Source organism: Balaenoptera borealis, assembly GCF_965194805.1.
Source record: "Balaenoptera borealis genome assembly, chromosome: 2".
In the NCBI taxonomy this organism is placed as follows: Eukaryota; Metazoa; Chordata; class Mammalia; order Artiodactyla; family Balaenopteridae; genus Balaenoptera; species Balaenoptera borealis.
The window spans coordinates 119,357,184-119,374,972 of NC_138867.1; the positions used below are offsets into that span (position 1 = coordinate 119,357,184).

At 42.8% G+C, this 17,789-nt stretch overlaps 1 protein-coding gene and 1 pseudogene across 8 annotated transcripts in view; both read left to right on the forward strand.

Moving 5' to 3' along the window:
- Positions 1–17,789, forward strand: part of LOC309622639 (protocadherin alpha-C2) — a gene marked incomplete at its 5' end in the record, with an annotated part of 176,592 nt that overhangs the window by 19,644 nt on the left and 139,159 nt on the right. The window contains 2 exons of one of the 7 annotated variants that reach the window (XM_082378618.1): positions 2,717–6,378; positions 13,716–17,162. The exons of 2 other annotated variants lie outside the window; for them this stretch is intronic. In XM_082378618.1, coding sequence (XP_082234744.1) covers positions 6,103–6,378; positions 13,716–15,956 — 2,517 coding nt within the window. In that variant the 3' untranslated portion in view covers positions 15,957–17,162. Of the gene's footprint in view, positions 1–2,716; positions 8,539–13,374; positions 13,474–13,577; positions 17,163–17,789 lie in introns of those variants that run through there. 4 more of the 7 variants (XM_082378620.1, XM_082378627.1, XM_082378619.1 and 1 more) reach the window with 4 other exon arrangements.
- LOC309623078 (protocadherin alpha-3 pseudogene) lies at positions 4–5,255 on the forward strand (annotated as a pseudogene). The gene is made up of 3 exons: positions 4–2,252; positions 4,481–4,524; positions 5,117–5,255. The product of its transcript is annotated as a protocadherin alpha-3 pseudogene (transcript).

Sequence of the window (17,789 nt, forward strand, 5' to 3'; positions counted from 1 at the left end):
ACTAGTCGGTCCCTGAGGAGGCCAAACACGGCACCGTCGTGGGCCACATCGCCCAGGACCTGGGGCTGGAGCTGGCGAAGCTGGTGCTGCGCCTGTTCCGGGTGGCATCCAAAGGCCGTAGGGACCTTCTGGAGGTAAATCTGCAGAATGGCATTTTGTTTGTGAATTCTCGGATCGACCGGGAGGAGCTGTGCGGGCGGAGCGCGGAGTGCAGTATCCACCTGGAGGTGATCGTGGACCGGCCGCTGCAGGTGTTCCATGTGGAGGTGGAGATGAAGGACGTTAATGACAACCCCCCAAGGTTCTTGCGACAAGAACAAACACTATTTTAGAATCAAGAATAGCGGATTCTCGGTTTCCGCTAGAGGGCGCATCTGATATGGATATCGGAAGAAACGCAGAACTGAGATACAAGTTACAAGCTAATGAATATTTTGACTTGGATGTTAAAACAAATGAAGAGGAAACAAACTTTTTAGAGTTAGTTTTGAAGAAACCAGTAGGTAGGGAAGAAACGCAAGAACATCGTTTATTGCTGATTGCAATTGATGGAGGAAAACCTGAACTAACAGGTACAGTTCAGTTATTGATCAATGTATTGGATGCGAATGATGATGCCCCGGAATTTGATAAATCAATTTATAATGTCAGAATACTGGAAAATGCACCGAACTGCATGCCTGCTGAATGCCTCAGATGCAGATGAGAGCATTAATAAGGAAATAGTGTACCTCTTTAGTAATCTTGTTGTTGACAACGTAAAATCTAAATTTGTGATCAATGCTAATAGTGGGGATATAACAGTTCAGGGAAAGAAAACTGGATTATGAAGACTGTAATTTATATGAAATTAATATTGATGCTGTTGATAAAAGTCCGTTCCCATTAACTGACACTGCAAAGTGATAGTGAAAATCCTGGATGAGAATGATAATACCCCAGAGATAGTCATAACATCCCTATCTCTGCCTATGCAAGAGGACGCCCAACTGGGCACTGTCATCGCCCTGATCAGTCTGTCAGACCACGACTCCGGTGCCAATGGGCAGGTGACTTGCACCCTGACGCCTCATGTCCCCTTCAAGCTGGTGTCCACCTTCAAGAATTACTATTCATTGGTTCTGGACAGCGCCTTGGATCGCGAGAGTGTGTCGAACTATGAGATGGTGGTGACTGCGAGGGACCGGGGCTCGCCTTCGCTGTCGACCACGGCCAGCGTGTCCGTGGAGGTGGCCGACGTGAACGACAACGCGCCCGCGTTCGCACAGCCCGAGTACACGGTGTTGGTGAAGGAGAACAACCCGCCCGGCTGCCACATCTTCACGGTGTCGGCGCGGGACGCGGACGCGCAGGAGAACGCGCTGGTGTCCTACTCGCTGGTGGAGCGGCGGGTGGGCGAGCGAGCGCTGTCGAGCTACGTGTCGGTGCACGCGGAGAGCGGCAAGGTGTACGCGCTGCAGCCGCTGGACCACGAGGAGCTGGAGCTGCTGCAGTTCCAGGTGAGCGCGCGCGACGCGGGCGTGCCGCCTCTGGGCAGCAACGTGACGCTGCAGGTGTTCGTGCTGGACGAGAACGACAACGCGCCCGCACTGCTGCCGCCCGGGCCGGGCGGCGGGGCGGGCGCACTGAGCCAGCGGGTGGCTCGGTCGGTGGGCGCGGGCCACGTGGTGGCGAAGGTGCGCGCGGTGGACGCGGACTCGGGCTACAACGCGTGGCTGTCGTACGAGCTGCAGCCGGCGGCGGGTGGCGCGCGCAGCCCGTTCCGCGTGGGGCTGTACACGGGCGAGATCAGCACGACGCGCGCCCTGGACGAGGCGGACGCGCCGCGCCAGCGCCTGCTGGTGCTGGTGAAGGACCACGGCGAGCCGGCGCTGACGGCCACGGCCACCGTGCTGCTGTCGCTGGAGGACAGCGGCCAGGCGCCCAAGGCCTCTTCGCGGGCGTCGACGGGCGCCGCTGGCGCGGAGGCCGCTCTGGTGGATGTGAACGTGTACCTGATCATCGCCATCTGCGCGGTGTCCAGCCTGTTGGTGCTCACGCTGCTGCTGTACACGGCGCTGCGGTGCTCGGCGCCGCCCAGCGAGGGCGCGTGCGGGCCCGGGAAGCCCACGCTGGTGTGCTCCAGCGCGGTGGGGAGCTGGTCTTACTCGCAGCAGAGGCGGCAGCGGGTGTGCTCTGGGGAGGGGCCGCCCAAGGCAGATCTCATGGCCTTCAACCCCAGCCTGCCTCAGGGTCCCATCTCTACGGACACCGTGAGTCTCAAAAATCTTACAGCAATTTTTCGTCATGTCTTTAATATGAAATATTTAATATTATTCTCTATCTTCTCTTTTTATTTTAAATTATGGCTTTATAAGTAATTATTGTATCCTTTTAGATATAAATTCTCTTGGTACTAATTCATTTACTTATAGTTATGCTTAAAATTTACTTTGTTGGAGAAAATTGTTTTGCACTATAGTGTTTCAGTAACAATCCCCTTTTTATAAGGTTTTAAAGGTTTGAGTTAATGGACTAGTTTTCTGCGGACCATAGAAAGCATTTGCAGAATAAAATTTTTAGTTGAACGTTTCAATTTTCAAATTTTAGTGTTGTAGTAAGATACTTGTAAGATACATACTTGGCATTATTATTTATTGTCAAAGCCCCATGTTGTAACTACATAGAAATATTTAACATCATCGTGTCAATTTGCCTTTTTTGTTCTCCATAGACTATCCATTATTTGAGTATTTTTATTACACATATGAATATGAATATGAATTAATTTTTTCAGTAATATTTGTGCATTGAATGACTCTTTCAAGTCTGTTTAAATGTTGGCCTTAGCATACTAATGGTGAATTTGATATTTATAATTAAAATATTTTAGCTCTAGTGGCTTCATTTTATTCATTTTTGAATACAAAATACATTTACATGATTTAAAATGTTTTAAAATGTTTCCATTCCACCTCCAATATCAAGCCATTTAATATACCTGCTGAATATTTCAAACTTTCCAATTTCTTGGCTATTCTTCTAGAGAATTTTTCATATACTAATAAACTCCCCTCTCTCGTTTTAAGACATAATATTTGTGTTGATTTTCCTTCCCCCCTTCATTTAATATAATTTGTCTATCATGACATATTACTTAAGGAGATTTTTCATTCTTTTTTCCAGCCCATGTTGTCCCATTTTGCAGATATGTCATAATTCCCCCCTCCAACATCAACATTTAGTGGAACAATGATTAGTTTTTCTCTATCTTACTTTTTCTTTTCCAATTCACAAATTATTATATTGGTGAGAAATAATTGTGAATTCTCACAGTTGGGAAAATCTTAACATTTTTGAGTTAGAAAACATTTTTATTTATTATTGCCTTTTGTTTTTAGATTTTAAAAAACTGTACTATGATATAACCAGCACCCCCCCCCAAGTTTGTTGTTTACCAATACCATTTTTACAACAAAGCCGTACATTTTATCTACTATAGGCAAGAGTGCTCTCCATCTCAAATACAGAGAACTGTTTTTCTACACTTCTTGAAAAAACAATATGGGTTTAGCCAGGAATAAATATTCCACATTTCATATGACAAAATGTCAATTCCCCTTTTTATTGCTTTCCTATTTCTTGCATTCTCACATGTATTTAGTTTTATAAATACACTTGCATCATACTACTTAAACATCTCTAATACCTCATTACTTTGCGGGAGTCCTATAAATGGAGAGGGCATTCTCACCACTGTGTAAATTTGTAGTTAACAGTTGTCAGCTTTTTAAAAATCAAGTTAAAAAAATCAAGTTAATTTAGTTTTGAAATATAAACTCTTTATTTATAACTGAGAATTTTCTTTGCTGGGGGAGGAAGATGTTCATAGATTGACTAAACTTTTTTTTCTCACACAATCTTCTCCCTTGACTAGATGAACTATTTGAGTAAATAAATAAACAAAAATATAAGATGTTTCTTATGAGGAGACCAGTATTTTCCTTTTCCAATGAAAAGGAAATTGCATATATGATTTCAGTAACATTGTATAATTTTCTACTTGGAGCCAATAAATAGAATTATTGTAACTGTTCAGTTAATTGGACTATATTATCAACCTTCTGGAAATTGCTAGGAACTTCAATAGAAAGACAGATTTGATACTTTAATTAACTAATTTAAAAGTTGATATTCAAAGAGATTCTTCACTTAGGGCAGCAATTTATGAAATACCTTCACCACTATAGAAAACCTTCAACTAACAAGACTGTAGGCCAATATATCTTTTGTCAAGGCTTTGCTTCCTGTAAACAAAAGAACCTTTTATTTGGGGGCTTATTATTGGTTGGCAAATGAACTCTTTGTTTACTCAAAATAAGTGTAATAGAAAGCGATAAGGACTACTACTTATCAGGATAGATCTAGGTTAGTTATTTTAAGATGTTGTTATGTAAGTTATGTAAAATGTTCTCATGTTGGGGGGTACTTTGTATTACAGTTGTCTGTGAGGATTTTACAAGTATATCAGAATTCTGGAGAAGGGTGAGTGTTGGCAAGTGTCCGTTTGAAAATTCTTTTTAATAACTTTCATTGTCTCCTTTTGAGAAAGAGTTTAGTTACCTACAGTTGATGACATTAAGGATGAATTCATGGTAAGATGATATTTTGGCATGACTTTGATATGAGTGGAGCATTTTTACAGGTAAAGATGGAGGTAATTTTAAAAAAATTGAACAAAGTTTGTATTGCGGAAGCAGGAAAGCAAGTGACCTATGTTGTCTGCAAAATAGAATTAATATTGGAGAGTAGTTGAAAATAACACTGGAAATGTCGGCTTGTGATCATATCTCAGGTCACATAGAAATGATTCTAACATCTTGGGATTTATATGTTTAGTGCAATCCAATAAAAGCTGTACTCATGAAGATAAATATGGTGGTATGTGAAAAGACAGATGGACTATAGGCCAACTTTGAATAGGGCAGGTAAGGGAGATGGAGTAATAAAAAATTGATATAGGTGACATGTAGAATGTTCATGCCATTAAATAAAAGGTGAATTTAAGGGTTTGAATTTGTGGGGTATTAATGATTTATCTTCATAATCTTTAAATTGTAATCAAATTATTTTCTAGGAGTCATCAGCATGTATGGCTAAAAATGACAATTATAACCATTGAAAAGGGGGAGGAAGATGTGAGTTTGGGAATACCTTCAATAGAAGTCTTGTCTGAAATGTTGGAAGTGGATGAGAACACAAATAAAAGCATATAAGAGGTTGAGGTAGAAAGAAAAGGATAAGGTCATTTAGGAGCAGTGGAAGGATCAGAGCAGCAAAGCACAATAGGTAGAAATTCCACAAGATTTTGCAGTGATGGAGAAGTATGCAAAGGAAAATGTTTTGAGGGGGAGGACTAATGTAAGCTGCAGAGAAATTAAGAAATGTTGTAAAGAATATGTGCTAAAATTTTCAGCTTCCATTATTAAATTAAAAAACATTATTAGGAGTAGTTGATGTTCACTGAACAAAGAAAGAATGGACTTTGATAATCTATAAGGTTTTTAAATTTTGGGTAGAATTTGCTAATTTAAAATTACACTCTTTTCTCAAAATATAATAGTATATCTTGTGACAGAAATACATGCACATGTTTCTTCTCTATACAAATATGTAGGATAGTTTTCACTTCTAATTCCCAAGCCTGGTTCATATCACACTTAAGCTTTCTAAAATGGTTGATACAGTTTTTACATTATTGGGAGGAAAGTTGTTTCACTATGAGTATTTTGAACGCTTACCCTACTCTGAACTAATAAAAGAAAACAGACGAGATAAACTGACCCTGCAAATTACAAACATGAGGAGATTTACTATTAAAATAAGGCATATTTATATGCAATATAAATATCTATCTTTAATTTCAAGAACTATAGCGTAGCTTCGTTGTGAATTCATTTCTTACCCTTTCGAGCCGCATGATGTCGCTGTCTACCGTGAAGTTACACTAGCTGTTATTCAAGTCCATTGCTCCCATTACTGCATCCTTCCACGAGTGTTGAATGATGGCAGGCGCAGAAGAACTGAATTAACAGACTCGGGATCATACAATATTTCATCTTAATGCCTAGACAAGATTTCCTGATGGAACTAAACCAGCAAGTATTTGAAATGCTTATTACACCTGAAGGCCGACTGAGATCCCGGTGTTTGCTTCTCTCGCTTCTGCTCCTTGTAGCCTGGGAAGCCGGGAGCGGCCAGATCCACTACTCCGTCCCGGAGGAGGCCAAACATGGCACCTTCGTGGGCCGCATCGCCCAGGACCTGGGGCTGGAGCTGGCGGAGCTGGTGCCGCGTCTGTTCCGGGTGGCGTCCAAAGGCCGCGGGGACCTTCTGGAGGTAAATCTGCAGAATGGCATTTTGTTTGTGAATTCTCGGATCGACCGGGAGGAGCTGTGCGGGCGGAGCGCGGAGTGCAGTATCCACCTGGAGGTGATCGTGGACCGGCCGCTGCAGGTGTTCCATGTGGAAGTGGAGGTGAAGGACATTAACGACAACCCGCCTGTGTTCCCGGTAAAGGAACAAAGAGTGTTGATTTCCGAATCTAGGCTGCCAGATTCGTTGTTTCCACTAGAGGGCGCGTCGGATGCAGATGTGGGCTCAAATTCTGTCTTAACCTACAAGCTCAGTTCCAACGAAAACTTCGCGTTAGATGTGAAAACAAACAGTGATGACACTACACAAATTGCGCTCGTGTTAAGGAAATCGTTGGACAGAGAGGAAGCGCCTGAACATAACTTATTCCTCATGGCCACTGACCAAGGCAAACCTGAGCTCACTGCCACTGTTCAGCTGCTGGTTACCGTACTGGATGTGAATGACAATGCTCCCAGTTTTGGACAGTCTGAGTATGAAGCAAAAATATTTGAAAACTCAGATAACGGAACAATAGTTATGAGACTGAATGCTTCTGATAGGGATGAAGGAGCGAATGGGGAGTTTTCATACTCTTTTAATAGTCTTGTTCCACCCATGGTTAGTAACCAGTTTAGAATAGATCCAAATACTGGAGAAATAGTAATTCAAGGGAATTTAGATTTTGAAAATATAAATTTATACAAAATCCGTATTGATGCGACAGACAAAGGCCACCCTCCCATGGCTGGTCATTGCACCATCTTGGTGAAAGTTTTGGATAAAAATGATAATGTTCCTCAGATTGCACTGACTTCCTTATCCTTGCCTGTGCGAGAGGACGCTCATTTCGGCACTGTCATTGCCCTAATTAGCGTGTCCGATCTCGACTCAGGTGCCAACGGGCAGGTGACCTGCTCTCTGACGCCCCATGTTCCCTTCAAACTAGTGTCCACCTTCAAGAATTACTATTCATTGGTTCTGGACAGCGCCTTGGATCGCGAGAGTGTGTCGAACTATGAGGTGGTGGTTACAGCGCGGGACGGGGGCTCGCCTTCCCTGTCGGCCACAGCCAGCGTGTCCGTGGAGGTGGCCGACGTGAACGACAACGCGCCTACGTTCGCGCAGCCCGAGTACACGGTGTTGGTGAAGGAGAACAACCCGCCCGGCTGCCACATCTTCACGGTGTCGGCGCGGGACGCGGACGCGCAGGAGAACGCGCTGGTGTCCTACTCGCTGGTGGAGCGGCGGGTGGGCGAGCGAGCGCTGTCGAGCTACGTGTCGGTGCACGCGGAGAGCGGCAAGGTGTACGCGCTGCAGCCGCTGGACCACGAGGAGCTGGAGCTGCTGCAGTTCCAGGTGAGCGCGCGCGACGCGGGCGTGCCGCCTCTGGGCAGCAACGTGACGCTGCAGGTGTTCGTGCTGGATGAGAACGACAACGCGCCGGCGCTGCTGCTGCCCGGGCCGGGCGGCGGGGCGGGCGCGCTGAGCCAGCGGGTGGCTCGGTCGGTGGGCGCGGGCCACGTGGTGGCGAAGGTGCGCGCGGTGGACGCGGACTCGGGCTACAACGCGTGGCTGTCGTACGAGCTGCAGCCGGCGGCGGGTGGCGCGCGCAGCCCGTTCCGCGTGGGGCTGTACACGGGCGAGATCAGCACGACGCGCGCCCTGGACGAGGCGGACGCGCCGCGCCAGCGCCTGCTGGTGCTGGTGAAGGACCACGGCGAGCCGGCGCTGACGGCCACGGCCACCGTGCTGCTGTCGCTGGAGGACAGCGGCCAGGCGCCCAAGGCCTCTTCGCGGGCGTCGACGGGCGCCGCTGGCGCGGAAGCCGCTCTGGTGGATGTGAACGTGTACCTGATCATCGCCATCTGCGCGGTGTCCAGCCTGTTGGTGCTCACGCTGCTGCTGTACACGGCGCTGCGGTGCTCGGCGCCGCCCAGCGAGGGCGCGTGCGGGCCCGGGAAGCCCACGCTGGTGTGCTCCAGCGCGGTGGGGAGCTGGTCTTACTCGCAGCAGAGGCGGCAGCGGGTGTGCTCTGGGGAGGGGCCTCCCAAGGCAGATCTCATGGCCTTCAGCCCCAGCCTGCCTCCGTTCCCAGGTTCAGAGAACGCGGGCAAACTGCAAGATGTTGATCATTGCACCGAGGTAGGTCCATTTATATTGATATTAAAATATTTAAGACGAAATTTTATAATTTTATAGTATTTCACATTTATTTTTCTTTTTTTAATATATAGCATGTTTTCACACTTCAGTATTCAAACGTTACTGTGGTTTAAAAATATTTAAAATTAATCGTTTTTTCCCCCAGATTTATTGCGATATATTTGGTGAATAACATTGAGTATGTTTAAGGTATAAAACGTGATGATTTGATACACGTGTATATGGCGAATTTAATCGCTGTTTCTCAGTGCCATCAGACATTAACCATTCTCCATGTGTTGGGTTTCTACTCAAATTCAAATTTTTCTTGGATAAATTTCTTCTTACTGAATACGATTTTATTCTTTGTAATACCTAACTTTCTGAACCCTAACAACAACCAGTTTATATACATTCCTCCAAATAGTGTTTATTTTTCATTGTATGTAGTTTTAACCTTACTTCATATACTATGTTTTGATAATATTTACATATTTTCTGGCGATTACTTTTACTTTAAGATCAGAGCCCATCCATTTTATTTTCTTCTCTCTCTTAGGGTCTGTTACATAGGTATAGAGAAACATATTACTATATATACTACATGTATATAGTGTTTATTGGTATTTTAAGCAGTTTAGTAATAAAGTACAGAATAATAATTTCTCTTCAAAATTTGCATGTTTTCATATTCTTACCAAATTTATTATAGACCAGATAAAAATAAAATCAAAAGTGAACAAATATTTAATATTCCTTTCAACAGAATATCAAACAGAACATTGTACTATTTCAAGATATGTGCTTTATTATCAGATACTTTTTTACAGTCACGTCAATAACAACATTTTTGGAGGATCTATGTATAGTAACTCATTTCTTTTAATCTGATAAAAATCTTCTTACCTCTAATGATTAATATTGAGGAAAATACTATCAGCCCTTTGTAGATGAGTTGGAATATTATGGAAAAATATTTCACATTTAAACATATTTTATATATGATTTAGAAAAATAATTTGATTAGAAAAACTATTAATTCCATTCTTGCTGTTCAAATGATTAATTTATAAATCTTTATTACACAGAATATGCAGGATGATTAGGACTCATTAATTCAAGTTAACGTTTTTAGTTTTGTACAGTAAAACTTTGAGAGTCCAAGAAAGTTTATTATTATTTTTTTAATCTTTTCATTTTTTTATTCTTCTTGTCTTTTTTTAAAAAAATTTATTTATTTATTTTTGGCTGTGTTGGGTCTTCGTTTCTGTGGGAGGGCTCTCTCTAGTTGCGGCAAGTGGGGGCCACTCTTCATCGCGGTGCGCGGACCTCTCACTATCGTGGCCTCTCTTGTTGCGGAGCACAGGCTCCAGACGCGCAAGCTCAGTAGTTGTGGCTCATGGGCCCAGTTGCTCCACGGCATGTGGGATCTTCCCAGACCAGGGCTCGAACCCGTGTCCCCTGCGTTGGCAGGCGGATTCTCAACCACTGCATCACCAGGGAAGCCCCTTCTTGTCTTTTTTTAATCTTTGCTTCTTGTAACTGTTTGACCTGCCTTGATGTTAGTTGGTCATAGATTTTAAGCATATTCCTTTGGAGAGAAAGGTGGAACTTAATGGAATGGAATGAATGGTTTCTGCAACACTCAATTCTTAATTTGTTATTAATGTATTTCTTAATTTCTTTAACATTTATGACCAGCAATATATGACATTTTATTTCCTTTGCTCACCTGTAAGTAACCTGAAACCAGTATTATTTTGTGGCTTATTTTATATTTCTCACAATACCTTCAGTGCCTAAATTTTATTTGGCTATTAAAAGCACATTACATGAAAGAAATAATTTTAATTTTAGTCCTTAATTTGAATGGCTGTGTATTTTTAAAATATGCTTATCTTTACTGTTTGGATCAAATGTGGAGTTTCTCCCTTGTGAAAGTGATGGTACACTTAGATTTTCTATTCTGTCTATGCCTACCTGATTCTTGGATATAACTTTAATTACTCAATTCTCCTAAATGTTTAATTGGTTTTTTAAAATTCCTTAATTAGAAACAAGACACTTTCCATCACCTACCATTTATTTGACAACTCTCATCATTTCGATAATTTTAGTTCTGTGTTCCTACAACTCTCTAATTGATATTCGAATTTCATTTTAGGGGTGTGCTTATCACAAAGATGGAGTCAAAATCTAATCTGTATTTTAATACTTTGCACTCTTCTATCTATCTTAATGGTTTTATTTGTTTATTTTTAACTTTTTATTTTATATGGGAGTATATAGTTGATTAACAATTTTGTATTAGTTTCAGGTGAATGGTAATGATTTTAGCTATTAAATATTTCATAAATTGAAAGGTACCAGAGCTCAGTTATTAAATACTGTGGATTCTGGAGCTTCCTGGGTTAAAACTCCACCTCTACCAGTTTTTGTTCATACAGCCTTTGATAAAGCATTTATTATTTCAATTCCTTGGTTTCACATTCTACGCATGATGAATATGAATTCTATTGCATAGAATTTTTGTATAGAATTTTTGTATCAAGTTAATATTTATAAAGTTGTTTATAAAATGTCTGTCAAATACTATGTGCATAACAAAATTTAGTTATTATTCAAAAGAGTTCAAGGAGTTAATAACTCAAAAAAGAAAAACTAAAATATTAGAAAGTCATTATGGCCTTCTATATTACTCTTATTTTATGTAAAAGTTATCTTTTGTGAAGTTATTTTCAGGTTAACCTACAATGTGTCAATATTCTGAATTCTTTGTGATAGAATTAAAAAACTCATCTAAATGTCAGTTTCACCAGTTTTGGGAAGTCCAATTACCATTGTGGATGTGGAAAACCTTTTGGAATCTAGAAATTTATTTAGATAAAGTCTCCTCAAGGAAAGTTTAGACTATCTTGTGTTGACAGTGATGTCTTTTTTCATACTTATAAGTTGCTTCAGATCATTTAGAGATCTGAGTAGGTGTTTGAAATCTTTGTTCTTTTCCATTAATGGTGTTTTCTCTTCCTCAAAAATAAGTACACAGTATGTTTTATGATGATTTAAAAGTTAGTAGTAGTTACTGCCTATTAACCATGGAAGTAGACCATTTATATAGAAAGTGATATAGAATAACTTTTAAAATACAGTCATCAGTCTTCATTAATCATTAGTAGGACCCTTAGGTGATTCCAAGACCATGTTAGCATGCCAGGGACCACTGAATTATCAAAACCCAGCCTCTGACATCAAAACGTTTGAGATAAAATAAATATATGGGTCATACAATGAAAGACAAGATATTATAACAGGCCCAAAAGCAAAGCTGGGGTTGAAAGAAAATCACTCCCTATTTGTCTTTCTGAAGGAACACTTGAAGGGGCATGGTGTTTTCAATGGTTTTTAAAAGGGTAAGTTACCCTGAGAGAATATTGAGAATAATGAATACTTCTGTGAAGGAGAAAATTAAGCAAACCTGAAGACACACAAAAGCCTCTGTATGACTGGAAACATGGAATAGTCCACTGTGGTTAAAACATATGGTTCACATAGAATAAAGTCAGAAAAAGTAATATGAAAATATCTCTTGATTCTGAGTACTAGACTAAGTAACTTTGAGTAGCAGATTAAAGAATTTGGATTCTTCAGAAGTAAATTGGGAACTATCAAAAGATCTTGAGCAAAAAAAGTCAACACCATGTTTCAGAAGATTGGATGGAAAGACAATCTAGGAAGCTACTGCAATAATTAAGGATAGCAGCAATTAATTAAAAACGTTTCTTAGGCAGGTAGCTGTAAGAATATGAAAGAAAAGATAGATATACAGGAGCATTAATGGTACCATAAACTGATAATTTTGCCTTTATTCTTGAAAAGCACTAAAATCTAGATATAATTAATCTACTTGCAGTTTAGAATGAGAGTAGTTCACAAATGAGCTTTCCTTGTTAAACAGATACTAAGAAGGAAAAATCCCAAGCATAACTTTAAAAACAGAAATTGTCCTAAGTGCTAAGGATGAACAATAATGAAATTAAAATGTATGTATTATGTATTATGAAAAGACATAATGTAAACTATATTGGGGATTGTAAAAAGATATTCATAAGTATTAAGGCTTGGAAAAATGCAACTATATAGATATACACATTTCTGAAAAGAAATCACATTAATTCTAATAAAGAGGAAAATATAGACTAGTTTCTCCCTACAAAATATATTAAAGCAAATTCTTACTTATATTAAAATATTTTACATATATTCAATTCATAAAATTACTTAAGAAAATACCTCAATTTGTTGCTCAGTTTTCTAGATTTATTTTTTTCACACATGAGCAAGTTTCTTTTTCATCAGTAGATTTCCGGTCTCCTAGAGACCCTAGGAACAGTGAGTCATCGAATTCTTCTAGGCAGAATCCTAAGTCTATGTATGTGGGAGATCCTGAATTACAGAACAAAAGAATTTTCCAATTTAAAATCCCTGGTTGTTTAACTGATCATTTTTATTCTCACTTCATTTCTGTGATTATTTTTAAATTGTGTGGAGAGTTTAGTTTCCTCAGGTAACAGAAAGCCACAGTTTTGGTTTATACTAAACATTTAGCCGCATTTATTTCACTAGAATGCTTCCAGCAAGAGAAATGTCGTTCTCTATTTCATCAACGATTAAGAAAAAATTCAGAGAATGAAACAAAACTTTGCAGGATAATGGTGAAATGTTTATTCATAAAACATGTACTTACTTTTGGGGCCACGTGATGTCACTCTCGGCTGAGAAATTCTCTGATTCAAAGCCATCTTTTAGGCTTTGGAAAGACGCTCCGGTCTTTTATAGTCTCCTAGGGCAGAACAGTGACGAACACAGCAGGATGGGGCTGAAGGAATCAGAAGATTTCCCCAAGTTTTGAAAATTTTTTCGCTAACTATAAAAAAGCTCGAGTGTTTGAAATGTTGTACTCAAGTCGAGGCGACCAAGGGGACCGGGATCTACTGCTACTGTTTATCATTCTCACAGCCTGGGAGACCGGGAGCAGCCAGGTCCACTACTCAGTACTGGAGGAGGCCAAACATGGCACTTTCGTGGGCCACATCGCCCAGGACCTAAGGCTGGAGCTGGCGGAGCTGGTACCCCGCTTGTTCCAGTTGGATTCCAAAGGCCGCGGAGACCTTCTGGAGGTAAATCTGCAGAATGGTATTTTGTTTGTGAATTCTCGGATCGACCGGGAGGAGCTGTGCGGGCGGAGCGCGGAGTGCAGCATCCACCTGGAGGTGATCGTGGACCGGCCGCTGCAGGTGTTCCATGTGGAAGTGGAGGTGAAGGACATTAACGACAATCCTCCTGTGTTCCCCGGAACACAAAGGAATCTGTTTATCGCGGAATCCAGGCCGCTTGACTCTCGGTTTCCACTAGAGGGCGCCTCCGATGCAGATATCGGGGAGAACGCTCTGTTGACTTACAGGCTGAGCTCCAATGAGTATTTCTCTCTGGACGTACCAACCACCGACCAACAGGTAAAGCCTCTGGGACTTGTATTACGAAAACCTTTAGACAGGGAAGAATCTCCGGAACTTCATTTAGTGCTCACGGCCACTGACAGAGGCAAACCTGAGCTGACTGGCACAGTTCAGTTACTCGTCAAAGTGCTGGACGCCAATGACAACGCCCCAGCTTTCGACAGAACACTCTATGCGGTGAAATTACCAGAAAACGTTCCCAATGCAACGTTCGTAATTAAACTTAACGCCTCAGATTTAGACGAAGGCTTGAATGGGGATTTTATTTACTCATTCTCTAGTGACGTTTCTCCAGATATAAAATTTAAGTTCTACATAGACCCCCTAAGTGGGAAGATTATAGCAATAGGACATATAGATTTTGAAGAAAGTAAAGCCTACAAAATTCCAGTAGAGGCGATAGATAAAGGCCTCCCACCCCTGGCTGGTCACTGTACAGTTCTTGTGGAAGTTGTGGACACTAATGACTTTGCTCCAGAGTTGATTATCAAAACGCTCTGGCTCCCTGTCAAAGAGGACGCACAGCTGGGGACAATCATTGCCCTGATCAGCGTTATTGACCGAGACGAAGGTGCAAATGGACAGGTGACCTGTTCCCTGACGCCTCATGTCCCCTTCAAACTGGTGTCCACCTTCAAGAATTACTATTCGCTGGTGCTGGACAGCGCCCTGGACCGCGAGAGGGTGGCGAACTATAAAGTGGTGGTGACCGCGAGGGACGGGGGCTCGCCTTCGCTGTTGGCCACTGCCAGCGTGTCCGTGGAGGTGTCCGACGTGAACGACAACGCGCCCGCGTTCGTGCAGCCCGAGTACACGGTGTTCGTGAAGGAGAACAACCCGCCCGGCTGCCACATCTTCACGGTGTCGGCGCGAGACGCGGACGCGCAGGAGAACGCGCTGGTGTCCTACTCGCTGGTGGAGCGGCGGGTGGGCGAGCGAGCGCTGTCGAGCTACGTGTCGGTGCACGCGGAGAGCGGCAAGGTGTACGCGCTGCAGCCGCTGGACCACGAGGAGCTGGAGCTGCTGCAGTTCCAGGTGAGCGCGCGCGACGCGGGCGTGCCGCCTCTGGGCAGCAACGTGACGCTGCAGGTGTTCGTGCTGGACGAGAACGACAACGCGCCGGCGCTGCTGCTGCCCGGGCCGGGCGGCGGGGCGGGCGCGCTGAGCCAGCGGGTGGCTCGGTCGGTGGGCGCGGGCCACGTGGTGGCGAAGGTGCGCGCGGTGGACGCGGACTCGGGCTACAACGCGTGGCTGTCGTACGAGCTGCAGCCGGCGGCGGGTGGCGCGCGCAGCCCGTTCCGCGTGGGGCTGTACACGGGCGAGATCAGCACGACGCGCGCCCTGGACGAGGCGGACGCGCCGCGCCAGCGCCTGCTGGTGCTGGTGAAGGACCACGGCGAGCCGGCGCTGACGGCCACGGCCACCGTGCTGCTGTCGCTGGAGGACAGCGGCCAGGCGCCCAAGGCCTCTTCGCGGGCGCCGACGGGCGCCGCTGGCGCGGAGGCCGCTCTGGTGGATGTGAACGTGTACCTGATCATCGCCATCTGCGCGGTGTCCAGCCTGTTGGTGCTCACGCTGCTGCTGTACACGGCGCTGCGGTGCTCGGCGCCGCCCAGCGAGGGCGCGTGCGGGCCCGGGAAGCCCGCACTGGTGTGCTCCAGCGCGGTGGGGAGCTGGTCTTACTCGCAGCAGAAGCGGCAGAGGGTGTGCTCTGGGGAGGGGCCGCCCAAGGCAGACCTCATGGCCTTCAGCCCCAGCCTACCTCCGTGTCCTGGATCTATAGATGCAACTGGAGATCCACAAGCTTCTTTGGACTCCTCTGGGAAGGTGGGTTGCTCTAATATTTTATTTGTTTATGTATGTATTCATTTAGTCTTGAAAAATATTTTAATTATCCTATAAGATACTTTTAAATAGTTTTTATCCATGTTTTTCTAGTTCTGCCAGATTGTTTAATTTTATTTCCGGAGAGTGAACCTTAACTTTGTAACTGACTTTTGCTTCGACTTCCAGTTGAGAATCGTTATAAACCATACACTGAACAGACATTTATTAGGGCTGAATCCATTTTATTTAAAACCTGTTGTGGGAGTCATATTGAATTCCTGATTAATAGGAATTGCTGCCACCGTACCTGAAAACTATTAGGTGAAAACAAATTTAGTCATTACACATTAAGTTAACTGCAACACCACTCTGTCAAATGATAATTTATTTCTAAAGTAAGCATGGTAGTTTAGCCTAATTATATTGTTTTTAAGCAACCCCATAGCAGATATATGCAGTAACTGTTACCTGGTTAACTTATAGTTTCCTACCTTTCTGGAGACATGGCGGTCAGCACTAGTTAGTGTCTGTAACTTCAATAAGTAACTTCCAATATACCTAGAAAACAGTTGCTTTACTTTAGGAATTTAATTTTAATTGTTTCAAATATAACTCTTATTCCCACTTGTTCAAAGTATGTTTCTATACATTGTCTGACAGTGTAGATCATAAGAAAATGTTGATTGAGAATCTTTTCTACACGTAGAAATTTTTTTGAAATTCATGTTTTATCTGATATTGAAGAAAATACTTCCTGAAAGGTACTTTCTTTCCTGAAGAAGACTTTCTCCTTTTATGAAATTTTCTGTTAGTAATGTAATGCTGGGGCATTAAAGATATACCCATATTTCACACTTTGAATTCTCTTGAAATTGTTGTCTGGAACTTAACCAGTTTACATGAGGATTTACTTTGTCTCTCAGTATTCCAAAAGACAGAAATCTGGAGATGAGATTGTGCACCTTTTTTTTTTTAAAGATTTCTTTTTTTTTTTAAGCAATCATTCTTTAATTTAATTAATTAATTAATTTATTTTTGGCTGTGTTGGGTCTTCGTTTCTGTGCGAGAGCTTTCTCCAGTTGCGGCAAGCGGGGGCCACTCTTCATCGCGGTGCGCGGGCCTCTCACTATCGCGGCCTCTCTTGTTGTGGAGCACAGGCTCCAGACGCGCAGGGTCAGTAGTTGTGGCTCACGGGCCCAGTTGCTCCGCGGCATGTGGGATCCTCCCCTCCCAGACCAGGGCTCGAACCCGTGTCCCCTGCATTGGCAGGCAGATTCTCAACCACTGCACCACCAGGGAAGCCCCGAGATTGTGCACCTTTAAAGTCACTACATGCTAAACTTACATTTCCTGGATTATGGTTTGCAAGTTTCAAATTGGTGGTTCTCCACACTCTATCTTTAGTCCAAGCATTCATTTTGTTTTCTAATTTATATCTTAAAAACTTCCTTTATACTTACATTGCATTTTTGTAATGTGTTTTATATTTCTACTCAGGGGTTTTATTTTATTTTTTATCATGTCAGGTATTTTACAAGGCATTTCTTAATTGAAAACTCAACAGAGCAAATCAGAGTGGACTTGAGAATAGAGCCACAATATAACAAGGCACATGCAAGTAAAAATCACTTAAATATTTCAGTACTTTGTTTCTCTCCAAAGGACACATGTTTGGTTTATGCTACAAAGCAATCTATTTTTTCCCATTTTATTTCTTGCAAAACTTGAATATTCTCTGAACTCTTGTCATAAAACCTGTCTATGTCTGTTGGCACAACTCACCTTAAATCCAGACTTATACCTTCAAATATCTCTGTCCTTGTACTTTTTCAGGTTCCATATGCCACTTGTACTTGGGCCCAGGTATTTGATTATGTTATATGGATCGAGGGATGCTAGAAATGTCAT